The sequence below is a fragment of the Hydractinia symbiolongicarpus genome, chromosome 8 (assembly GCF_029227915.1).
Source record: "Hydractinia symbiolongicarpus strain clone_291-10 chromosome 8, HSymV2.1, whole genome shotgun sequence".
NCBI lineage: Eukaryota > Metazoa > Cnidaria > Hydrozoa > Anthoathecata > Hydractiniidae > Hydractinia > Hydractinia symbiolongicarpus.
Window position 1 is genome coordinate 21235492 of NC_079882.1, and position 27511 is coordinate 21263002.

The 27511-nt window shown below is 33.9% G+C and overlaps 1 protein-coding gene across 4 annotated transcripts; it reads left to right on the plus strand.

The window, feature by feature from the left end:
* The first annotated feature begins 6838 nt into the window (after positions 1-6838).
* On the plus strand, positions 6839-27081 carry LOC130653983 (lysosome membrane protein 2-like). Of its 4 annotated transcripts, none has more exons than XM_057456483.1 (15): positions 6839-9225; positions 17109-17251; positions 17721-17878; positions 18971-19115; positions 20390-20647; positions 20749-20852; positions 22016-22068; positions 22143-22215; positions 24149-24324; positions 24872-24990; positions 25076-25149; positions 25258-25315; positions 25423-25593; positions 25678-25694; positions 25784-26811. In XM_057456483.1, the coding sequence occupies exons 2-14, from the start codon at positions 17114-17116 to the stop codon at positions 25681-25683; spliced, it is 1533 nt and encodes a 510-aa protein (XP_057312466.1). In that variant the 5' UTR covers positions 6839-9225; positions 17109-17113; the 3' UTR covers positions 25684-25694; positions 25784-26811. The 4 variants fall into 4 exon arrangements, with proteins under 4 accessions (XP_057312466.1, XP_057312468.1, XP_057312467.1 ...); XM_057456485.1 differs by lacking the exons at positions 6839-9225; positions 25784-26811 and adding exons at positions 9684-10380; positions 26813-27081; XM_057456484.1 differs by lacking the exon at positions 6839-9225 and adding an exon at positions 9684-10380 and having other exon boundaries at positions 26700-26811.
* Positions 27082-27511: the final 430 nt, after the last annotated feature.

Here is a 27511-nt window from a genome sequence, read left to right on the forward strand (position 1 = left end):
GGCATTACTGAATTACAAAATTAGGCGCCGCCCTTAATTAAGTGTCGCACTGAAAAAATATCTAGTTTTGGTTAGGCGCCGGGACGGTTTAATGGAGCTAAACTGCAAGTTTTGCTCATGTTAATTGTGGTGACAGAATTACAGTTCTTTAGTATTGTGGTTAATATACATTAGGTTTACCTTAGTCATTGAACATGTCATGTAGAGCCTGGCACAGTGGGGGTGGTTTCTACCTATAGACCTAATCTTAAAGATTGCCAGGGTTATTAGTCTCACTTGCCTGTAGAGGAACTGGACCCTACCCAGGTCTTGATTATTAATGGTTGCATATAAGAACCCAACATCCCACACTGCACAAGTTCTTCAGATGTACCTTACAGCTTACAGTTACCCACCCTCCCACCCTTTTATAAATTGATTTTCTTCACCTATTTCTTTTTTATTTTATGTCATCAACACGCCTACTAATGGTGGATGAGATAGCAATTCAATTAATCATCGTGGTGCAATTGACTCGAGTCGAAATCGAAATATCATGAACCTCTCCAATGCAACTAAAGACAACCACATCACAACTGTTATGTGAGCACGCAGCACAACATAACCAGACAAATTGCTTCTGCCTCAAGGTTTCCCTGACATTTCTTTTGGCTCATGTTATGTCGGGGTTTTAGTCCAGAGGTAGAAACAACAAGTCTGTAGAGAGCCTCTAATTTAATTGGTGGGTGTGCTGGGCCTCCTTCGTCAGCCGTTTAGGCAAGTAATGTGTTGATAAAAGTCATTGTAGAAATATTGTAGAATAAGAACACCAGTAATTAGCATGTGACTGACGCTCAGGACATGTCGATACACCTGACGCTCAGGGCATCTCTAGTGTAGTCTTCATGTGAATAAGAACCATGCGCCTGACGCTCAGGGCATGATGAAGCCCCTGACGTTCAGGGCATCTCTCATACACCTGACGGTCGGGGTATGGAAGAGAACACCATAATTAGCATGTGCCTGACGCTCAGGACATGTCGATACACCTGACGCTCAGGGCATCTCTAGTGTAGTCTTCATGTGAATAAGAACCATGCGCCTGACGCTCAGGGCATGATGAAGCCCCTGACGTTCAGGGCATCTCTCATACACCTGACGGTCGGGGTATGGAAGAGAACACCATAATTTGCATGTGCCTGACGCTCAGGACATGTCGATGCATCTGACGCTCAGTGCATCTCATCTGTCTCATGCACCTGACACTCAGGGTATGAATAAAAACACCAGTAATGAGCATGTGCCTGACGCTCAGGTTATGCATTATATATTTGTGCATATGACGAAGCACGAAGGAGGCACCTTCATTCCTACCCATTCCCCAAAAATTTCCATAAATAGTCTACACATACTGAATGTGTTGTATCTACTCATTCCAACAGATATACATTGTTTCTATCAATTTGTGTTATTATTCTGGAACCCAAAGCAATTAATCGAGGATTTACTTCATGTTTCGATGCAGACTGCGCAACCCTGAAAAGGTCTATGTGTCACACGACTTCACTACACATGACGATCACTCTCCTCCTATCTTAAATTAATTCGTATAAAATTAGATAATTAATAAATGAAACTTATCCCTACCGCTTATATTCTTATCAATTTTCAGCACTAATAAATATAGTAGTTTACAAAATAATAAAAAAAAAAACACAAAAGGACGAACATATTTTCACTGTGATTGTGTATAAAGTTGATTTTCAAAAGTAAGACCATTCCGATGGAGGGAGATCCGTTTCGTGGTCACGAGTGAGAAGTGCCGTGAGAAGTACACAACCGAAAGCGCTTTATCATCATGTGTACGCCAAATCTATTCTATCGCTAGTTCCTTATTATTAGCGAAAGTTTGAACATTCAGCTGGGTATCAGGTAGCTATGTTTTAGAAAACGCATTTTCCTAACACAATGTAGTATTAAATCCTTTTGCATTTAATTTTTTTCCACTTTTGCTGAACAATTTTTAAGCTAGCCGCGCATGATATAGTAGATACGGAAACAAACTTTGTTTGCCAGTGGACTTCTAAATGGGAAAAATTTCTCCTAATTAAGATACTTGGCTTTGCAAGGGATTGGTACCTTCAGTAGGTAGAGCATTCAACTCAGGTCTGAAAGGTTGTTCTAGTCCAATCCCCCCCCCCGCATGTGGCTTTGCCTGTTTTTAAACGGGGCATACTGCTTGTATGCCCCTTTAAAAAGGTCAGTAAAGCAAAACTAATCTGTGTAAGCATTATGTCCTATTTGTAAATGGGTTACCACGAGCCATCCAGCTTTAAAACACTTTGAACCTGTATGTTATAGGAAAAAATAGCAACATTCACAATTTATAATGGCTTCTGTTTATACATAAACTTTGGGTTAAAGACGAATGAACAACAAAAGATACATAAATAATAGCGTATACCGTCCTAATTACGTGATTATCTAAACAAACAGCTCTAGCTGGAAACTCTGCTTGCCACATAACTTCATGGTTTTGACTATAAACCATCCCTAAAAACAACTTTGCAAAAATGCTGACGATCAAGGTGAACGTTTATGAAAGGTCGTTCGAAAAAGAAACCGTCAAAACATCCTATTTCCATGATTTGCGTCTTTTTTTCAAATGTGAGATCCACTGGAATTATTTTTAAAGTCTATTTTATGATTAAAATAGTTGCAATACTTGGCGACTTTTTTATTATTTTATGTCCAAATTTAGTCCCTAAAAGCAATAATTGCATTAACCGCTGCTGCCATTATTGAACAAAAAGCTAATTTGGTTCGTAAATATATTGTGTTGATTTGTGACATTATCCTCAGGCTTTTTCAGGAATATTTGAGTAGGTGTGCGATGATTTGTACGTGCAAATCAAGTAACGCGTGCAATGTAAAACGCACATGCAAAGATGTTACGCATAAGATATGGGCTTTGAGGCTAATCTTTGTTGCGCATTCATTTTGAGGTAGGAAAGTGGGGGACTTTTTGAATCGTAAACCCCAAACACGATGAGCGTCTACGTATAGCTAATCTCTTAACCTTAACTTCCTTTTCTACATGTACGAAATAGTATGCATGACTTTTCTGTCATTTTCATAAATTTATTGTTTATTTTTCAGATCATTACAAGCAAATAGGCAAAATTATGCTTTGCTTGGGTTTCGTTTTTAAAATTGTTTGAATAAAAACAACATTTGTGGCATAAAGAAAAAACTCAATTAAATTCGGACTTACTATGGTTTTCGATTGTTTTATCAAACGAAGAAATTATCTACAATTAAATTCATGATAAAATATCTATTCTGCCTGTAAGTGCAGTCTTGCTGACTTGCTTTATCCGTGCTCCGTTGGCATTTACCTCCGCATTAGTAAAGAACAACATGGCTGGATTTCTTGTGTAAGACCTAGTTACCAACGACGAAGGGGCCAGGCAAAAGAGATTTATGTCTACGTAGTTCTTTTAACTAAGTCAGGAGTCAATGAATTAGCTAGGATGGTCAGGTTGGATATGAATAGGCTTGCTCGTGGATTAAAAGAACCAGAACTATTCAATAATTCCGAGATTTAAAAGTGTTCGACCAAGATGGAAATCTATCAGGCATTTTGTCCGACAAAAGTTCAAAACGAGCTACGGACATTTACTCATTTCTTTGTCTTCTTAAATTGATTTATTGCGAGGATCAAGTGATAAAAAAGATAAATTGCTTTGGGTTCCAGAATAATAACACAAATTGATAGAAACAATGTATTTCTGTTGGAATGAGTAGATACGACACATTCAGTATGCGTAAACCATTTATGGAGGTGCCTCCTTCGGGCTTCATCATATGCACAAATATATAATGCATAACCTGAGCGTCAGGATATGTATTATAGGCGTTTTCATGCCCTGAGCGTCAGGTGCATGAGACAGATGAGATGCACTGAGCGTCAGATGCATCGACATGTCATGAGCGTCAGGCACATGCTAATAATGGTGTTCTCTTCCATACACTGAGCGTCAGGTGTATGAGAGATGCCCTGAGCGTCAGGGGCATCAACATGCCCTGAGCGTAAGGCGCATGTCTCCTATACACATAATGACTACACTAGAGATGCCCTGAGCTTCAGGTACATCAACATGTCCTGAGTGTCAGGCACATGCTAATTACTGGTGTTTTTATTCATACCCTTCGCGTCAGGTGTATGAGAGATGCCCTGAGCGTCAGGGGCTTCATCATGCCCTGAGCGTCAGGTACATGCTAATTACTAGTGTTCTTATACTACTTTATGAGAAACTCTTTTTATTCTGTCCACCCTTTTGTCTGTTATATGAAAATAAGTTTCCTAATGTTGAAGATTATCTCATCCTGCTCAAATTTTTTAAAATTTCTTAAAATTTTTGACTTTCCAAGCCTAAGGTTTCTTATAGATTGGTTTCTTATAAAAAAAAACTGTGTAACATGCATAGTTTATTCATGTTTGGCATTGTGTTATAACCATAATAACGCTCTCATATTGGACTCCAGCGAGACAAACTCTCATGGTTTTTATTTGACCATTGACACAAGGGAGGTACTCAAAGATTTTAAACCTAATTCCTGAAGTGGAAATAAAGGTGTTGACAATTTATAGCAGAATCTTTTGTATGCACGAAAACCAATACTTTCATAAAATTGTTTGTAAATTTAGCTTCTGTTAATCCTTGTACTTATATATACTACAAGCTTTATGTAAATATTTAGACTGAAGATGACATAAGAGTACAGTAGACTCCTGGTTATTCGAACCTGCACTTATTCGAATAATTCGGTTATTCGAAGTGAGATGGCGTTCCCCTTGGATCTGCTTACCCAACTCAGGCAAAAACACTCTCGGTTATTCGAACTTCAGTTATTCTTCGGTTATTCGAAGTGATTTTTATTCCCCTTGGGGCCAATTATAGGCGAAGTCACCCTCAGTTATTCAAATTTTTCTTATTGGGAGATCGTCGAGTGAGAACATTGATTTTCTGCGATTAAAACACTTTTTTTCTTCAAAAAATCAGGTTTCAATATTCATGGCTATTTACACTCTTCAAGCAATTTCTTCAAAAGTTCAATATTCTCCTTCGGTCCAGAGAGTTGAAGCAAACAGGGGATCCTCAATCCCTTATCATCTCCAAAGTTAGTTCTTTTCCCTGTCACTTTTACTTTGCAAGTACACAACATCTCTGACTTCAGAAAGTAAAATATCGTTTTGGCAAATTTTCCTGTTTTTCCTTTAGGCAAATGACCAACAATATCTCCTTTTTTGCAGACCGCCACTGCATATTTGTCTATGTCGTTTGTTGGTTCCAAGAATGGTCTTGACATCAGAAAGCAGTTAAACATGATAACACGTACATGTCAAAAACACTATATCGATAGTAAAAAACAATGTAGCATTAAAGATTTTTTTAAGAGTTGAACTCCTTGTATTTACTAGATACATTTTCTTTATAACTTTCATATTTTAAAACCTGTTAACAATTTGTTCAAATTTATTCTTTCTTCAAAAAGTAAAAATTCTTTGTGTTTACACGCTCAACTGAACCACAATGCCTCAATTACTTAAGAAAAGTCCATCCCATTAAGGTTAAGTTGAAAATCTGGCGGGAAAACGAATTTTTCAGTTATTCGAACTCCCGGTTATTCGAAGTAAATTCTTATCCCCCTTGAGGTTTCGAATAACCGGGAGTCTACTGTAGCTCAAAACATGTATATTGAAAAAAAAATGTGAGATTTTATTAAATTAGTAGTTATTATTTTTATAATGCAATAAACGTCACAAGTCAAAGCACAAGAGTGACCTAATCTAACAATTTTTGTAACACCAAAGGTGGAATGCCAACATGATAAAATGTTTAATATACATTTCCTTTTCTTTTAAAGAACCCCTTTGTCACTATAGGTGTTCCCAAAATAGAATTCCCGTAAATGGAAAGCCTGACCATATTTATACCTTCACTTACTTTGCATCTAGAATCGTTTTTAACAATTCATTTCCTGATTTCCAAACACTCAGTGATCTAATTTATATGATTGTAACAAAATTGTGTGATGATTGCAAAACAGAATTTGTATTTATTATTCACACAATGAGTGAACGTTATAAAGTCATAGCAAAAGCATGATAAAGTTAATATGCATTTCCTTAATTTTGAAGAAGAATTACAAGGAAAGCCTGTCTAGTTTTATACCACCAATCGCTCAGCATCTAGGGATCAGCCAATAAAAGTTATAAATTGTTCTAAATTAACAAAAAGTCATGTACCTAGGCACAAGAGTAGCCTAATCCGACACAAAATTGCATTCAACATTGATGTTTGTTAATGTTACCCTAATAAGTTTTTAGATGAAATCATCTTGGGAGCTAAACTCCTTTTTAAGAGGCTTTTCGACTTAGGAACCCATCATAATGGGAACATCTTTGATTTGTTTGCAGATACTCAGATTGATATTATAAGCTATTTAGTTAAAAGGAGTGGGATGTTGGGTTCTTATATGCAACCATTAATAATCAAGACCTGGGTAGGGTCCAGTTCCTTTACAGGCAAGTGAGACTAATAACCCTGGCAATCTTTAAGATTAGGTCTATAGGTAGAAACCAGCCCCACTGTGTCAGGCTCTACATGACATGTTCAATGACTAAGGTAAACCTAATGTATATGTATAAAGTTTCAATTTCAAATCTAGCAAATTAAAAGAAGCACCCGTTGTCTTTCAAGATAATTAAATACAAAAATAATGCAAGAATAATTTATATAATATTTATTTCAAACATATGTAAATATGTTTTGAAGTACTAACTCCAGTTTAAAACTATACTTATAACGGTGAAACATTATTTTATTGTGTAAAAAATATTTATTTCAAAATATGATAAATAAAATTACTTTTAGACAATTATATATGAGGGACACAGTTTTTTCCGTTTAGCATTCCCTGGCTTCTTTCATTCAGGCTGTGTTTGTTTACATTCCTGCAGACTAACAATTAATACTTTACTAAACAGAAGATCCTTACCAACACATGCCTGCAACTGTAGTACTACTTTGACTTTAATATATCCAAAAACAAAGCTCAATAATTAAAAAAATCACATAGCTCATATTTACACTATAATAAACTTTTTAAATATTTAAATGATATAAATATTTTGAAAATAACTAACTAATTAGATGATATTTTTTAAAAATAATTTTGAAAGGGTTACTGTTACCTTAAAGACAATTAATTCTGATATATATCACAACCAAATCTCGGTATAGGTTACGGGAAATAGCAATATACGGTTTCTTTGTTGCGTTGTGTCATTTGTAAAGAGTGAGCAGATGACACAAATTTATAGGATTTACACACAGGGCACTTTGATTATACTCATAAGCGCAAGGAGTGCACACATAAAATTTGGTACCTATTACAAAAATACCACTGGGTTTGTTTACAAAAGAGAACAGCCTCAATGTTGTTTGATGTTGTTCTTACAGGTAGCTTAGCTACCCTATTGTTAGATTCATAAAAAAACATCAGAAACTTTTTCATGTGGATTACTTTTACATTAACAAAAATTTTAAGATTGCGATTTTGGGATTTATTATTTTTCAAATTTCCCGCTCAGAATTTTTAAGGCCCATGTACCACAGAATGTTTAACTTTATCTTCCTTATGTCATATAAGCTATGCAACAACTTTTGCAGGAAAATAAAAACACATAAAGAGTAAAAGTGTTTTTTTAAAATATTATGAATTAATTTCAAATGGATTAGTCGCAGCAGCCATTTTGGTGTCAGCGGTATGAAAAACTATGCTTTTTGTACAAATAAAATTTAGTATTTATGTTTTTGGACCAGCTTGATGAAATGGAACCAAAAAATTTTTTACCACTATCATGATATATTTCTGTTTTTCTGAATTTAGCAATTTTCGGATACGACGATAAATTGTTTTTGTCAGCATATCAATTTTGACAAGCTGTGTGTACAGAAACATTCAACAAAAAACAAAAACGCTACATAGAAAATAAAAACTGTTAAAAAAGAAGACAAAGTTTCGCGAAGAATATCATTTCGCATTACTCAAAATAATAAATAGTTGCACATCATCGGTTGTGTAGGTTCAAGGGAGGTCAGGAACCTCTTAACAAGTTTTTTATTTAGCATTTTTGACATGTGGTTAATAAGTTTCACCAGGGAACAATAGGGAGAAATGTTTAGTTATTTCAAACAACGACGCTATGGAGAGGTATCCGCTGTAAACAGGTTTCATTACGAAATTTCCTATCGTGCAGGTCTAGACAGTCAAAGCGCTGATGGGCAACCTCGTCCCCAAGGCATCTTGTATCTTTTCTGACCCCGGGACGGCGATACGAACCGGGGTCAAAAAAGATACAAGATGCCCTGCGGACGAGATGGGGACGAATCTTGATACCCCCGGCACAGAGCGTAAGAAGGCATTACTGAATTACAAAATTAGGCGCCGCCCTTAATTAAGTGTCGCACTGAAAAAATATCTAGTTTTGGTTAGGCGCCGGGACGGTTTAATGGAGCTAAACTGCAAGTTTTGCTCATGTTAATTGTGGTGACAGAATTACAGTTCTTTAGTATTGTGGTTAATATACATTAGGTTTACCTTAGTCATTGAACATGTCATGTAGAGCCTGGCACAGTGGGGGTGGTTTCTACCTATAGACCTAATCTTAAAGATTGCCAGGGTTATTAGTCTCACTTGCCTGTAGAGGAACTGGACCCTACCCAGGTCTTGATTATTAATGGTTGCATATAAGAACCCAACATCCCACACTGCACAAGTTCTTCAGATGTACCTTACAGCTTACAGTTACCCACCCTCCCACCCTTTTATAAATTGATTTTCTTCACCTATTTCTTTTTTATTTTATGTCATCAACACGCCTACTAATGGTGGATGAGATAGCAATTCAATTAATCATCGTGGTGCAATTGACTCGAGTCGAAATCGAAATATCATGAACCTCTCCAATGCAACTAAAGACAACCACATCACAACTGTTATGTGAGCACGCAGCACAACATAACCAGACAAATTGCTTCTGCCTCAAGGTTTCCCTGACATTTCTTTTGGCTCATGTTATGTCGGGGTTTTAGTCCAGAGGTAGAAACAACAAGTCTGTAGAGAGCCTCTAATTTAATTGGTGGGTGTGCTGGGCCTCCTTCGTCAGCCGTTTAGGCAAGTAATGTGTTGATAAAAGTCATTGTAGAAATATTGTAGAATAAGAACACCAGTAATTAGCATGTGACTGACGCTCAGGACATGTCGATACACCTGACGCTCAGGGCATCTCTAGTGTAGTCTTCATGTGAATAAGAACCATGCGCCTGACGCTCAGGGCATGATGAAGCCCCTGACGTTCAGGGCATCTCTCATACACCTGACGGTCGGGGTATGGAAGAGAACACCATAATTAGCATGTGCCTGACGCTCAGGACATGTCGATACACCTGACGCTCAGGGCATCTCTAGTGTAGTCTTCATGTGAATAAGAACCATGCGCCTGACGCTCAGGGCATGATGAAGCCCCTGACGTTCAGGGCATCTCTCATACACCTGACGGTCGGGGTATGGAAGAGAACACCATAATTTGCATGTGCCTGACGCTCAGGACATGTCGATGCATCTGACGCTCAGTGCATCTCATCTGTCTCATGCACCTGACACTCAGGGTATGAATAAAAACACCAGTAATGAGCATGTGCCTGACGCTCAGGTTATGCATTATATATTTGTGCATATGACGAAGCACGAAGGAGGCACCTTCATTCCTACCCATTCCCCAAAAATTTCCATAAATAGTCTACACATACTGAATGTGTTGTATCTACTCATTCCAACAGATATACATTGTTTCTATCAATTTGTGTTATTATTCTGGAACCCAAAGCAATTAATCGAGGATTTACTTCATGTTTCGATGCAGACTGCGCAACCCTGAAAAGGTCTATGTGTCACATGACTTCACTACACATGACGATCACTCTCCTCCTATCTTAAATTAATTCGTATAAAATTAGATAATTAATAAATGAAACTTATCCCTACCGCTTATATTCTTATCAATTTTCAGCACTAATAAATATAGTAGTTTACAAAATAATAAAAAAAAAAACACAAAAGGACGAACATATTTTCACTGTGATTGTGTATAAAGTTGATTTTCAAAAGTAAGACCATTCCGATGGAGGGAGATCCGTTTCGTGGTCACGAGTGAGAAGTGCCGTGAGAAGTACACAACCGAAAGCGCTTTATCATCATGTGTACGCCAAATCTATTCTATCGCTAGTTCCTTATTATTAGCGAAAGTTTGAACATTCAGCTGGGTATCAGGTAGCTATGTTTTAGAAAACGCATTTTCCTAACACAATGTAGTATTAAATCCTTTTGCATTTAATTTTTTTCCACTTTTGCTGAACAATTTTTAAGCTAGCCGCGCATGATATAGTAGATACGGAAACAAACTTTGTTTGCCAGTGGACTTCTAAATGGGAAAAATTTCTCCTAATTAAGATACTTGGCTTTGCAAGGGATTGGTACCTTCAGTAGGTAGAGCATTCAACTCAGGTCTGAAAGGTTGTTCTAGTCCAATCCCCCCCCCCGCATGTGGCTTTGCCTGTTTTTAAACGGGGCATACTGCTTGTATGCCCCTTTAAAAAGGTCAGTAAAGCAAAACTAATCTGTGTAAGCATTATGTCCTATTTGTAAATGGGTTACCACGAGCCATCCAGCTTTAAAACACTTTGAACCTGTATGTTATAGGAAAAAATAGCAACATTCACAATTTATAATGGCTTCTGTTTATACATAAACTTTGGGTTAAAGACGAATGAACAACAAAAGATACATAAATAATAGCGTATACCGTCCTAATTACGTGATTATCTAAACAAACAGCTCTAGCTGGAAACTCTGCTTGCCACATAACTTCATGGTTTTGACTATAAACCATCCCTAAAAACAACTTTGCAAAAATGCTGACGATCAAGGTGAACGTTTATGAAAGGTCGTTCGAAAAAGAAACCGTCAAAACATCCTATTTCCATGATTTGCGTCTTTTTTTCAAATGTGAGATCCACTGGAATTATTTTTAAAGTCTATTTTATGATTAAAATAGTTGCAATACTTGGCGACTTTTTTATTATTTTATGTCCAAATTTAGTCCCTAAAAGCAATAATTGCATTAACCGCTGCTGCCATTATTGAACAAAAAGCTAATTTGGTTCGTAAATATATTGTGTTGATTTGTGACATTATCCTCAGGCTTTTTCAGGAATATTTGAGTAGGTGTGCGATGATTTGTACGTGCAAATCAAGTAACGCGTGCAATGTAAAACGCACATGCAAAGATGTTACGCATAAGATATGGGCTTTGAGGCTAATCTTTGTTGCGCATTCATTTTGAGGTAGGAAAGTGGGGGACTTTTTGAATCGTAAACCCCAAACACGATGAGCGTCTACGTATAGCTAATCTCTTAACCTTAACTTCCTTTTCTACATGTACGAAATAGTATGCATGACTTTTCTGTCATTTTCATAAATTTATTGTTTATTTTTCAGATCATTACAAGCAAATAGGCAAAATTATGCTTTGCTTGGGTTTCGTTTTTAAAATTGTTTGAATAAAAACAACATTTGTGGCATAAAGAAAAAACTCAATTAAATTCGGACTTACTATGGTTTTCGATTGTTTTATCAAACGAAGAAATTATCTACAATTAAATTCATGATAAAATATCTATTCTGCCTGTAAGTGCAGTCTTGCTGACTTGCTTTATCCGTGCTCCGTTGGCATTTACCTCCGCATTAGTAAAGAACAACATGGCTGGATTTCTTGTGTAAGACCTAGTTACCAACGACGAAGGGGCCAGGCAAAAGAGATTTATGTCTACGTAGTTCTTTTAACTAAGTCAGGAGTCAATGAATTAGCTAGGATGGTCAGGTTGGATATGAATAGGCTTGCTCGTGGATTAAAAGAACCAGAACTATTCAATAATTCCGAGATTTAAAAGTGTTCGACCAAGATGGAAATCTATCAGGCATTTTGTCCGACAAAAGTTCAAAACGAGCTACGGACATTTACTCATTTCTTTGTCTTCTTAAATTGATTTATTGCGAGGATCAAGTGATAAAAAAGATAAATTGCTTTGGGTTCCAGAATAATAACACAAATTGATAGAAACAATGTATTTCTGTTGGAATGAGTAGATACGACACATTCAGTATGCGTAAACCATTTATGGAGGTGCCTCCTTCGGGCTTCATCATATGCACAAATATATAATGCATAACCTGAGCGTCAGGATATGTATTATAGGCGTTTTCATGCCCTGAGCGTCAGGTGCATGAGACAGATGAGATGCACTGAGCGTCAGATGCATCGACATGTCATGAGCGTCAGGCACATGCTAATAATGGTGTTCTCTTCCATACACTGAGCGTCAGGTGTATGAGAGATGCCCTGAGCGTCAGGGGCATCAACATGCCCTGAGCGTAAGGCGCATGTCTCCTATACACATAATGACTACACTAGAGATGCCCTGAGCTTCAGGTACATCAACATGTCCTGAGTGTCAGGCACATGCTAATTACTGGTGTTTTTATTCATACCCTTCGCGTCAGGTGTATGAGAGATGCCCTGAGCGTCAGGGGCTTCATCATGCCCTGAGCGTCAGGTACATGCTAATTACTAGTGTTCTTATACTACTTTATGAGAAACTCTTTTTATTCTGTCCACCCTTTTGTCTGTTATATGAAAATAAGTTTCCTAATGTTGAAGATTATCTCATCCTGCTCAAATTTTTTAAAATTTCTTAAAATTTTTGACTTTCCAAGCCTAAGGTTTCTTATAGATTGGTTTCTTATAAAAAAAAACTGTGTAACATGCATAGTTTATTCATGTTTGGCATTGTGTTATAACCATAATAACGCTCTCATATTGGACTCCAGCGAGACAAACTCTCATGGTTTTTATTTGACCATTGACACAAGGGAGGTACTCAAAGATTTTAAACCTAATTCCTGAAGTGGAAATAAAGGTGTTGACAATTTATAGCAGAATCTTTTGTATGCACGAAAACCAATACTTTCATAAAATTGTTTGTAAATTTAGCTTCTGTTAATCCTTGTACTTATATATACTACAAGCTTTATGTAAATATTTAGACTGAAGATGACATAAGAGTACAGTAGACTCCTGGTTATTCGAACCTGCACTTATTCGAATAATTCGGTTATTCGAAGTGAGATGGCGTTCCCCTTGGATCTGCTTACCCAACTCAGGCAAAAACACTCTCGGTTATTCGAACTTCAGTTATTCTTCGGTTATTCGAAGTGATTTTTATTCCCCTTGGGGCCAATTATAGGCTAAGTCACCCTCAGTTATTCAAATTTTTCTTATTGGGAGATCGTCGAGTGAGAACATTGATTTTCTGCGATTAAAACACTTTTTTTCTTCAAAAAATCAGGTTTCAATATTCATGGCTATTTACACTCTTCAAGCAATTTCTTCAAAAGTTCAATATTCTCCTTCGGTCCAGAGAGTTGAAGCAAACAGGGGATCCTCAATCCCTTATCATCTCCAAAGTTAGTTCTTTTCCCTGTCACTTTTACTTTGCAAGTACACAACATCTCTGACTTCAGAAAGTAAAATATCGTTTTGGCAAATTTTCCTGTTTTTCCTTTAGGCAAATGACCAACAATATCTCCTTTTTTGCAGACCGCCACTGCATATTTGTCTATGTCGTTTGTTGGTTCCAAGAATGGTCTTGACATCAGAAAGCAGTTAAACATGATAACACGTACATGTCAAAAACACTATATCGATAGTAAAAAACAATGTAGCATTAAAGATTTTTTTAAGAGTTGAACTCCTTGTATTTACTAGATACATTTTCTTTATAACTTTCATATTTTAAAACCTGTTAACAATTTGTTCAAATTTATTCTTTCTTCAAAAAGTAAAAATTCTTTGTGTTTACACGCTCAACTGAACCACAATGCCTCAATTACTTAAGAAAAGTCCATCCCATTAAGGTTAAGTTGAAAATCTGGCGGGAAAACGAATTTTTCAGTTATTCGAACTCCCGGTTATTCGAAGTAAATTCTTATCCCCCTTGAGGCTTCGAATAACCGGGAGTCTACTGTAGCTCAAAACATGTATATTGAAAAAAAAATGTGAGATTTTATTAAATTAGTAGTTATTATTTTTATAATGCAATAAACGTCACAAGTCAAAGCACAAGAGTGACCTAATCTAACAATTTTTGTAACACCAAAGGTGGAATGCCAACATGATAAAATGTTTAATATACATTTCCTTTTCTTTTAAAGAACCCCTTTGTCACTATAGGTGTTCCCAAAATAGAATTCCCGTAAATGGAAAGCCTGACCATATTTATACCTTCACTTACTTTGCATCTAGAATCGTTTTTAACAATTCATTTCCTGATTTCCAAACACTCAGTGATCTAATTTATATGATTGTAACAAAATTGTGTGATGATTGCAAAACAGAATTTGTATTTATTATTCACACAATGAGTGAACGTTATAAAGTCATAGCAAAAGCATGATAAAGTTAATATGCATTTCCTTAATTTTGAAGAAGAATTACAAGGAAAGCCTGTCTAGTTTTATACCACCAATCGCTCAGCATCTAGGGATCAGCCAATAAAAGTTATAAATTGTTCTAAATTAACAAAAAGTCATGTACCTAGGCACAAGAGTAGCCTAATCCGACACAAAATTGCATTCAACATTGATGTTTGTTAATGTTACCCTAATAAGTGTTTAGATGAAATCATCTTGGGAGCTAAACTCCTTTTTAAGAGGCTTTTCGACTTAGGAACCCATCATAATGGGAACATCTTTGATTTGTTTGCAGATACTCAGATTGATATTATAAGCTATTTAGTTAAAAGGAGTGGGATGTTGGGTTCTTATATGCAACCATTAATAATCAAGACCTGGGTAGGGTCCAGTTCCTTTACAGGCAAGTGAGACTAATAACCCTGGCAATCTTTAAGATTAGGTCTATAGGTAGAAACCAGCCCCACTGTGTCAGGCTCTACATGACATGTTCAATGACTAAGGTAAACCTAATGTATATGTATAAAGTTTCAATTTCAAATCTAGCAAATTAAAAGAAGCACCCGTTGTCTTTCAAGATAATTAAATACAAAAATAATGCAAGAATAATTTATATAATATTTATTTCAAACATATGTAAATATGTTTTGAAGTACTAACTCCAGTTTAAAACTATACTTATAACGGTGAAACATTATTTTATTGTGTAAAAAATATTTATTTCAAAATATGATAAATAAAATTACTTTTAGACAATTATATATGAGGGACACAGTTTTTTCCGTTTAGCATTCCCTGGCTTCTTTCATTCAGGCTGTGTTTGTTTACATTCCTGCAGACTAACAATTAATACTTTACTAAACAGAAGATCCTTACCAACACATGCCTGCAACTGTAGTACTACTTTGACTTTAATATATCCAAAAACAAAGCTCAATAATTAAAAAAATCACATAGCTCATATTTACACTATAATAAACTTTTTAAATATTTAAATGATATAAATATTTTGAAAATAACTAACTAATTAGATGATATTTTTTAAAAATAATTTTGAAAGGGTTACTGTTACCTTAAAGACAATTAATTCTGATATATATCACAACCAAATCTCGGTATAGGTTACGGGAAATAGCAATATACGGTTTCTTTGTTGCGTTGTGTCATTTGTAAAGAGTGAGCAGATGACACAAATTTATAGGATTTACACACAGGGCACTTTGATTATACTCATAAGCGCAAGGAGTGCACACATAAAATTTGGTACCTATTACAAAAATACCACTGGGTTTGTTTACAAAAGAGAACAGCCTCAATGTTGTTTGATGTTGTTCTTACAGGTAGCTTAGCTACCCTATTGTTAGATTCATAAAAAAACATCAGAAACTTTTTCATGTGGATTACTTTTACATTAACAAAAATTTTAAGATTGCGATTTTGGGATTTATTATTTTTCAAATTTCCCGCTCAGAATTTTTAAGGCCCATGTACCACAGAATGTTTAACTTTATCTTCCTTATGTCATATAAGCTATGCAACAACTTTTGCAGGAAAATAAAAACACATAAAGAGTAAAAGTGTTTTTTTAAAATATTATGAATTAATTTCAAATGGATTAGTCGCAGCAGCCATTTTGGTGTCAGCGGTATGAAAAACTATGCTTTTTGTACAAATAAAATTTAGTATTTATGTTTTTGGACCAGCTTGATGAAATGGAACCAAAAAATTTTTTACCACTATCATGATATATTTCTGTTTTTCTGAATTTAGCAATTTTCGGATACGACGATAAATTGTTTTTGTCAGCATATCAATTTTGACAAGCTGTGTGTACAGAAACATTCAAAGTGATTAAAAAACTCATTTGAGCATCATACCTGGCATAGGTGGAAAGGCTATAGATCAGTAAATTTCACAACCTGTTTGTTGCAATAAATTATTTTCATTTTATAGCAAAAAAATCATGCGCACACCTTCTGCTAATATATATATTTTTTGTTTTATTGCTTTGCTCAGCCAGTATATCATGTTATTTTTTGGTCAAAAGGTTGTTATTGATGTCGTTGATTGCGAAGTGTAGATTTAAAGGCTTCAACATGCTTTATTTTGTTAGCAAGAAATTTGAGATATTCCATCTTTGCTTGAAGGTCTGTTTGTAGGGTCACATTGTGAATCCCACAAATAAACTGATCCTTGATATAAGATTCTTGTATGTCTGCTTCACAGTGAAGACAGGTTGACGGGCATACTCAAAGTCCTGTGCAGATAATGTTAAATGTGTTGGCAAACACAGTTAACTGGAAGTTACCTAACACATTACTTACATCACTCATGTTTTTGCCTTTTTGTATCTATGTGGCTTCCAAAATGTGTATACAACTCAATATTGTGGAAGACAAGCAAATTTGTTCAGTCAAATTGTTTTACTGCATAGATTTACTCTGAATGACATTAATCATTGTGTGTTTTAGGCGACATGTCAAAGAAAGAAAAAAAGTGCTGCAGACCAATTGTATTGGCATCTGTTGCAATAGTCATTGGGTTGATATTTGTATGTCTGGGTTTTGCATGCATTCCACTTTTCACAGAACTTTATAAAAATGCAGTTAAAAAGGTATGTCCCAGTCAGAGATAAATGCAGGGTATGTAGCCACTGCAAATTTTTACTGTATGATGTAGTTTACAGACACCACTTGGGCTGTCACTAAGAGAGAAATTTAAGTAAATTTCCCAAGGGGATATAATGCTAACATCTACCTAAATGTTTTCGTTTTTCTAAATCATATTTCAACTTCTTTTTTGTGCAAAGTAAAGCATTTATATTATTTAAATTTAGTGCCAGGCCACTTATTTAGTTACTGGTACTGATACTCTCCTTTTTTGGTGATTCAGTTTAAACTCAATTTGAAATTTGAGTTTTGTAGCCATGTAAATACAGTGCCAGTATAGCTACAATAGCCTCAACGAATAATTGACTGAAGGTTGTATTAACTTGATTCCTATTTAGAATATGCCTATTTTTCAAAGAAGCTACCTAATATTTTATCTGAATATATATAATTTTAAATAATTTTCTGATTTAGAAATTAGTTATGAAAGAAGGAGGAGAAACATATAATGATTGGGTCAAACCTCCTGTTCCAGTATACATGCAGTACTACTTGTTTAATTATACAAATGTAGAAGATGTACTAAATGGCTCAAAACCTCAGGTTCGTCAGCTTGGTCCTTATTCTTACAGGTAAGTTTTGTGCAGGATATAATAAAATATTATTTGATGTAAGTAAAAATGGTATTTCAGGTAGTAGAATGTTACACTGTAATACACCATTCTGACATATAACTTTGCATGACAATGGACCTAAGTCAAAGATAGTTTTTGTGTATGTTGGAAGGTTAACGATGTCTTTTTGATGCAAAGAATTGTTTCACGGAATATTGGTCTATTTGATGGTTGCATTTGTTATAGATATTATAATTTGCTGTTGTCAAATTTTTTAATACTAAAATAAAACTTGATAAGCAGTGTATTAGTGAAGCTCAAAGTATAGCTTCACTTTAATTTAATCACACTGGTAGTACTTGCCTCTCCTGATTAGAGTTGAACTACTATCAGGAAAGTGCCATGATAAATCTTTATGTACATACGCATCATCTAAATAAGCTATTTGCTATATTGAGCTATCTAAATAAGCTATTTGCGTGTCAGAAACATATTGCCTCGCATAGTGAGTGGGTTTGTCTGCAACCCACAGTTCTTGGGACCACAAATCCCACTATTTTCTTAAAGGTTCCCTCCCGCTAAAAATCAAGTTGAGCTCATATTACAGATCTTTGAAAGTTGTCTAGAAATCTTTTTATTTTTTAGAAAAAACTTTATCCGTTCTCGAGATATTTGTCTTAAAAGTAGCGCTAATTCTGCGAAATTGTGACGTCATGAGTATGCATTGAGCATAATTATGGTAACTAAATAAAAAAAATATGTAAAATGTTCAAAACCCGTCAAAGTGAATGGCCAGAAAACATTTTTAACTCTATATGGCTTTTCAAAAATGTTACTCATGACATCATGCATAATTAGTGAATTTTCTTAGTCAAAATTCTAAAGAACCAATTAAGAATTTAAAAAAAATATTGAAATTCCTTGACAACCTTTCAAGCTCTTTCATATGAGCTCAACTTGATTTTTCACGGGAGGTAACCTTTAAAACTAATTTTAAAGTGTATGATCTGTGTTTGAATAAAATGTAATGTACACATTTTGATGAAAAGATAGAAATAGTGGGACATAGTTTAAACCTCTTCATATTGAACCCTACATGTTGTGTTTTAGGGAGGTGCGATACAACTATGTGTTAGAAAAAAATTCAGATGAAATCACATACATGCAAAACTATTCATACATCTTTGATTCGTCAACTTCATGTAGCACTTGCACAGAGAATGATGTAATACATAGTCCCAATATTGCAGCTTGGGTATGTTTCAGTTTTCAATTTCTAATCTAATTTTAATCTTTTCAGGCTGTCAAATCCTACCTTAGCTATCGCAAATTCATTTGGATTCTCGCAACTACTACTTCGTAAATCCACTGAATCTAGTTGGATTCTCGTGATTCTTACCTCCCGCAAATCCAATTTAGATTCTCATAAATTCAATACACAAATCCCATTTTTATAGTTTCTTTCTCTGGTATTATTATGATATAAAACACTTTATTTGGCTGGCTGAAACTCACCCTCAAGAAATTCGCCATTTTGATTTTTTGTGCTTTGAGATTAAAGGGAAAGTATTGAATCCACGTGGGGGATGATCAATAACCGTTCTGTAAAGTATTTAACTTCAATAAAGGGAAAAAGAAAATGGTAACCATCAGCAGCGAATGGTGGACTTTGGCAGCAAACGAGTATTGGAAAAGTAGAAATATGGTGACTAATGTTAATTGCGCGAATGTGATTGGATTCGCGGTATCATCGATCACAAGAGTTGACACGCGAATCAGATTCGCGGATTTGCGTCAGATTTGACAGCCTGTTTTTATGTTATGTTTGTACTCCTGTTATTTTAAGTTATCTAGCAGGTCCATAAAATAACTCAACTTGTCAAATTGTTATGTATGCAGGGCTTCTGAAATTAGGTATCTGTTTATACGCATGTCCCTACTGTCAATTCACATAACCAAGTTGCAGATCCCAAGTTATTGGGTCATTGGAAAAAATTTAAAAGGCCTGAGACGAGCGAACAAGTATCATTTTGGCAAAAAAATTAATGGTAATCAATTCACCTTCGTAATATCTATGCATTAATAACGTTTGAATGCACATCTCTAAACAAGTCTAAAATTACTGATGAAAGAAAATGTCAAAAGTTGCTATTACTTAAATATGACATCATAATTTATGCAACATAATTAAATCTGAAATTCTTTAAATGTGAATATCTTGAGACCTAAAAGAGCTTTTTAGAAAACTTAAAAGACTTGTTAACCAAGTTTTAAAGCTTTAAGTCCAACATCATTTTACACTGTCAGTTTAAGAAAAAAAAGTTCTAAGCTTTCTTGTTTTAGTTGGAATACAAAATCAAATTTACATAAACCTTGGCACACTCATTGAGTTTTTGTGGCAAGAAGTTTTTATATGATGTATCACTGATTGTACACCCTATATGCACCTAAACTTCTAGGAGATGACATTTTGATTTCCTTCTGTACTGTATAGTATCCATTGTATGTTATATTGATTTTTTATTTCAGACTATGCTGCATCTTATTGGTAGCATACATGTCACAAATAGGTCATCTACTGCAAAGCAGTTTGCTGTTCAGATGTTCAACACAGTCCTAACAATGCAAAAAGTCACACCATTTCATAACTTAACAGTAAAGAAACTCTTATGGGGATATGAAGATAAATTTCTGGCTTTCTTACAAGCACATAAGGATGAATTAGAACAAGTTATGAAACCGCTTGGACTAAAGCCTCCTCCAATCAATCCATTTGTGGCTCTGCAGGTTTGATATTACACAGTTTCGATTAGTGTTTTAACAACATCTAATTTGTTTAACCAATCTTATTCTATCTCTTGTTTTACCAGATTTGAAATATTTTTTAGCACAATGGAAGTAAAGAGGCAAGTTATATTGGCAACCTTACCCTAAAAACCGGAAATGAAGATATTGATAATTTGCAAAGAATTTTTAAATGGAGAGGATTAAGGTACATGTTATGATTATTTTTTTTTTACTTAAAGTTTTTATAGAATACAACTGCTACTGGATGGCAGCTTTGAGAATTATTTTTGCAAATATAAGCGATTTTTCAGGTATTTAGTGCTCAGTTTGGTCAACACGGTAAAGTATTAACTGTGATTTTTAAAGTCCTTCAATTTCTTTAAGAGTAATTTCCTAAGTTTGCCATTGCACTTTTATCTAATCTGCTCATACCCTAGCTAGATAGAAAAATAAAAAATAATTATCCTTTTGTGCATTATTCACTTCATTTCCTTTTTTTAAAAAACTCTTTTATGCGATTTTACAATTTTGTAGTGGTAATATAATCTGCACTTTAATTTAAACTGAATTTAGACATAGCTAAGAGAAAATAGATGCGCATTGCAATTTTTAGTCCAGCACGGCTGGAAACTCACTCGTTGGAGCTCTGTCAAATAGTTTCACTGCCCACCTCAGCATTGCATTGTCGTTTCTAGTGATCCGACACAAGTCTTCCACATTAACTGGCCAATTTCACTTGCGTAAAGCAGAACACTCTACACAAGTTGTATATGAGGCAGGAGGCGGAATATTGCCACTACACATTTAAAGCACTTGTAATCAAGTGTTTCTCTAAATACACTCTTGATAACAGAGCAACGTTTGTGTACCCATTTCTTACAGGCAGAGCATAATATGGAATTGTTGCAACACCTTTCAAACAAATGGAACATAACCATTTGAATTTTTCTTATCTCGTTGGTCTTTCCTAAGAGCTTGACAGAACCTTAGTCTTTTTTACATTTACTCTAAACCGTTTATTTTTAAGCTCAGTCTTCTAAATGTTTAACTATTGGCTTAGTTTTACCACAGTTTTTGCAACTGAAACAAGGTTATTATCCTATAAAAACTCCAGAGGACAGCCAACAATGATGGACACCAACGGAGGCCATCAGAGGCCTTCTAAAGGTCTACTAATGTGAAATACAAATCCTTCATTTTGTCCTGATGTATCTCATGTAATTGTTTTAAAATAAAGATGGCGTCAGTAGTACTTCATCCTGGCATAATCCAAATTGCATCTAATTGCGTTTAGGGTTAACAAAATTGTTAATCCTGCCAGATTTATCACTGTGCCTGCAAAGTATTCACAATTTGTTTTTATTTTAGTTACTCACCTTATTGGAATAATGACACATATGGAGAAATGATCAATGGAACTGGCAAGTCATTAAATCTTATTTTTTTAAACATATTTCTTTTTTTCAGTACATAATTTTTTGTTAACTTTTTATAGATGGAAGTCATTTTAAACCATTCATCGACAAGAGTGATAAAATCTTATACATATTTATTTCAGATATATGTCGGTAAGTTTGTCACATAAGAATTTTACTGCTTGTCTTACCAGCTAAGTAAAAACGTTCTCTTTCAAGATGACCATAATAAATTATTTTTATTCATAAATTTGGGGCTCAATGTGACTGTACGCGAAATAGTAAAATAAAATATATGAAACGAAATCTAAAGAGCAATTTAATAAAAATATGTTAAAAAACTAATGATGTTTGAGCATAGAGAATGTCGAAACAGATAAAAATGGACAAGGGGGGTAGAAAAGGATGACCTGTATGACTGTAATGGATTTGGTGGACAAAAAGCGCTACTTAGAATGCATAGAAGATAAGTGAAAAATACTGTAAAAAAAGACAAAGAAAAAAAAGACAAATTTGAAACAAGCTTTTTAAAATGCTTTTTCTAACATGCCAGAAATTCGGGACAATCCGCATTAGGATGAAAAGTGCCAGAATATAGAAAAAAGGGTAAGGGTATAATACCTAAGAATAAAAAAAATTAGTGAAAAGACAAAAAGAAATCGACAAAAAAGTAACTTTGTCATTAAAATATCAATTAATTTCTTTTAAAACCATTGGCTGTGACATAAACCAATTACTGCTTCTTTGTTCCTATTTAAAAATAAAAAATGATATCAGACAAGAAAGTAACATGAGAAAGGTAGAGGAGTAAAATTATTTTAGTGTGTTACACACTTTTAACTTTTTATTTTCATTTATCTCTTTAGTATTAAGTATTAACATATATTATTCATCACAATATTTATAATTGAACTATGTTTTGGGATAGTTTCCAATTAAATTTAGAACAAAAATGTAATATTTGTGCAGGAGTAAAGTAACGAAGAATGCCATTAGGATGGTTACATCAAGGTTATATCAATTTACATATGTGTAGAAACTTTTGCCTGTAACTTGTATAAAAGAATGATTTTGTAGAATTTTTTTATCAAAATACAGGTCATTGAAATAATTTTGTGTTCATGTTCTGCTTACAATTTTATCATTTTGTTGTTTTTAAATCTAAAATTTTTAATTTTAATTTATATTTCACCGTTGAAATACTCGCCTTTTATAATTTTTACTCCAAGTAAGAAACTGAACATTCACATTTTCCAGATAAAAAACTAACATATTGAAGCTGCTTTTTGTTCCATATTTATCATTTATCATTTGTTTAATCAAAAATAACTAAATATTTTACTTGTATCTAGCAAGGCTATACCTGCACTAAGTTTTAAAGCAAAACAATGATTCTCTTTAATAATTTTGAGGTTTTTATCTTTTTAAAATAAAACATGTTACTTCTTTTATCATTTTCTTTGTTTAAGTTTGTAAGACTTTACCTCATAGTGTACATGCACCAAGGGAATGAAAACTGCACTGTTTTCAGCCATGGAGATAAAAATTTATCAAAAAATGTGATCCTGTAGCTTAATAACTGTCAAGCCTTACAAATCAGTAAAAAACATGAGTAGGTGAAAGTAAATATATGAATTTGTTTAAATTGATATTCCCATGTATTGTTGAAATGATAAAATTTTACACAGGGGGTGATCCTTCCCTCTCTTAATTAATTGCCCTCCTTTATATTTTTATGTCCCCCCCCCCCCTTCCAGGAAAACTCTGAAGAAATTTTTCAGCAAGCCCAACTATATGTTATAAGTTATGTATAAATTTTTTTTCAACCATGTGTAATAAGAATATTGTGAAAAATTTCCAAAATAACCCTATTTTCTAACAACAAAGAAAGTGTTGACGTTAACAAAAACATTATGTTTAATTTTTTTTTGATGCTTTAATTGTGTCAAATTGTTAAGAAGGAAAATCTTTACTTTGAAGGACTCGAAGGCCGCATACCTAGAAGGTTATAAGATTCTATTGTACATAGATTATTTCTATCATATATAATGATTATTTTTAAAAGTAGCATTTTCTTTATCTTTAGTTCTTTGTTTCTTACTTATGAGGAAGACCAAGAAATAGAAGATATTAAGTTACGTCGTTATGTGTTGTCTGCTGATGTATTTGCAGATAAGAAAACGAATCCTGACAATGCTCCATTCTGCGTTAAAAAGTGCTGGGAGTCTGGACTGCTTCCTGTTGGACAATGTTTAGAAGGAGGTGAATTTTGATAAATTGGAATTCTCTAATGTTTTAGTGCATACCCTTATTTTCTAAATTCTGTTCTACTCTTTGAAATGAATTATAAAGAGGGCGGTAATAAATTGAAGCGGGTAGATTTTCATTTGTAGGTCTGTAATTTTGGTTGTCTACAATAAGGACAAGGGGTAGTTTTTCATTCTAATTGTGTTTGATTTATTACCTTTAAATTAAAAGCTAAATTAGTTTTTATTTTGTATTCCATATGTTGTTTTTGAAGACTTTTATTGGGATATGAACATTTCTCTTTCATTTTTTAATGCTCCTGAAAATCCTTCTCGATCTGAAAAATTGCAGATAGCGGGGTAATAACAGGGAGATAGATTGATATTCCAATTTTTTTAAATACGAGTGGATGTTAATAAATTGAAATCAGGTGTAAAATCTCCTGCGTACGTTTAGAGAATTGGAACGTTTCCAGCCTTACTATTCCAGGGTTTAAATGTAGAAAAAGTCTATTGGCTTTGCTTGATTTGGAACGGTTATTTGTAGAGCCATATTCATTTAGGCCCTCCTGCATTTATGTCACAGCCACACTTCTATCAAGCTGATCACACTTTAAGGGATGCTATTGTCGGGCTTAAACCAAACAAAACATTGCATCAAGCTTTTGTTGATGTCGACCCTGTAAGTATTGCTATGACATATTTAACTGACATATTGTAAGCCTGTCACCAGAAAAAGTTTTAACTTGTGCTGCTTGTATGTTTAGGTCACTGGTTTAACATTGAGATTCCACAAAAGACTACAACTTAACATTCTTGTTGAAATTATTCCATTTATAACGTAAATGCAATCCTACCCTATTTACTTTTGTTATAAGCACTTATTTTAAACCATCTTCACTAGAATTTTTTTCTTGTGGTAGCCATCTTTTATATTGATTTATTCTAGAATGACGTCAAATCTTCGCAACAACCACACTTTTCTACCAGTGATGTATTTAGATGAGGTATTGTTGTTGTGTTTCACATGTGGAAGCAATTTGATTTGAAAAGCAAAGATATGTTGCATAGATTATTTGCATATTATATCAAATTCTAACTTTGGTTAATTTAGAAGTCAAAGATTGACCAACCAAATATCGACAAATATAAGCATGATGTTGTTAATCCAAGGGACATTATGAGATATGTTTGTTATGGATTTTGGTCTCTTGGTGGCGCTATGATGATTGGAGGATTTATTGCTTATGGTTATTTGAAATCCAAAGGACATAAATATTCTAAGGTAAGATATCGCATTTGCAACAAGAAATCTATATAAAAACTGTTTCCTTGTTTTTTCTCATATTTTCAATCTTTATTTTTTTAGCTTTGAACAAATTTCAGGTTAGTGTCTAATTCTCATTATATGTCTCTTGTTATTATTTGTGTTGTTTGTTTGTTTTTTGTTTATGTATTTTATTTTTTCAATTTAGGTCACTAGTTAAGAATTGAATTTTTTAAATGTGCAGAAATGTTTTATTGAAAATTTTATTAAATGTTTTTTTGTAGTTTATCGTATGATATTATGTTTTGAATGTTCAAATACAAATTTTTCAAGAGTGTTTTAATTCAAATATTATATATTTTTAATATTGTATCATATTCTCAATGATTTATATTCTGCAAGTTGAAATATAAATTCCATTAGGTACTATTGATAATGAAGTTAAATGGCAAAAATAAAATTTATAAAGCTTTTGTCCTTATCTAAGGTGGTGTTTACAACAGATTCACTTCTCTGGATTTGTAGTTAAATCACTTCAGTCGGTTGACAAGCTTTGTACTGTTTAGATGATAATCCAGACATGAAACTAACTTCTATCTGAATTCTAGTTTTAATCAAATGAAATTTCAATGTTGGTGTAAAAAATGATATAAAAACACCTAAGTGAATTTCAGGTGAAGTAAGTACTACGATTTTGTGCAGTTATCAGGCACGAACTCTGACTTTTCGACGATTTTTCTGCTTGACATTTTTTAAAATAATTTTTTTGAAAATATTTTATAAAAAATTTTTTGACGTATTGATAATGGTGAGAATATATTTTCAGATAAATTTTAGCGTGTTATTTGAATCTAAATATTGTACTCGCTACTAAATTGTCTAAATTTGGTACTGGCATACTTGTACTTTTGCATGAAAACAAATAGTATTATATACCTGTAGGCAAATATAAAGATGAAATAACTCATGATCCCCCTAACCATCATTTACCTTTATAAATCTGCGTGTTGTACTTTTTGTAATCAAGGAAAAAATATTTTGAAGTAATATCTAGCAATCTGTGCATTTTTATTAGGTTTATATTTATTTGCAATACTATCCCAAGGTTTTTACTTTTGTTATAGATCATTTGTACATGAAAATTATCTTATTCAATTTCTTGTGATTCAATCGGGAGCATGAAGATTAGTATAAGATTTTATGTGTTTGTGAAGTTAAAGAAAAAAAATTTATCTAGTTATTAGTATAATATGGAGAGAGTTTATGTTGACACACTTCACATCAAGTAAAGGTGTCATGGATTAAATGTATTAGTCAATTAAAATACCCTCCAATGGATGGATTTTGTGCAAAATTAAATGTCTTACGCAACAATAAAAAATGTCAAGATACAAACTATTCCTGCAAGTGAAGGATTCATGAAAAACAAAGCTACCCCGGAAAACATTCCAAACATGAAAGCTGTTTATCATAAATTTTGCATGATGGTTAAAGATTAGCCATTGCTACAGGTATAGTTACACTTTGGTTATTTTACTTAAAGTGAGAGCAATAGTGAATACTATTTTTAGTTGTTTCTTTTAGAAACGAAAATACACAGGATGCGTTGTATTACTTGAAAATGTTAAAAGGAGGTTATTTTGTGGTAAGTGAAGCCAATGGCTGTTTGCTTATTATTGCACTGGTAATTACAACTGCAAGTAGCATTTCTTCCTCTCCATTAATGATACCTAGACCTGCTTCGTCAAACTAAGGAGTGTCCGTTACAGATTTCACTGAAATCTCAGCGGTTTTAACAACGTCCTCTATCTTCCAATGACCTGATTTGAGGGCAGGAGACACAACGGCCCTTTTAAAATTCTTAATAAATGGCCGCTGATTGGAACATTTAAACAAAGTGATGAGACTTTTAATCAAAATAGAGTATGGAGAAGAG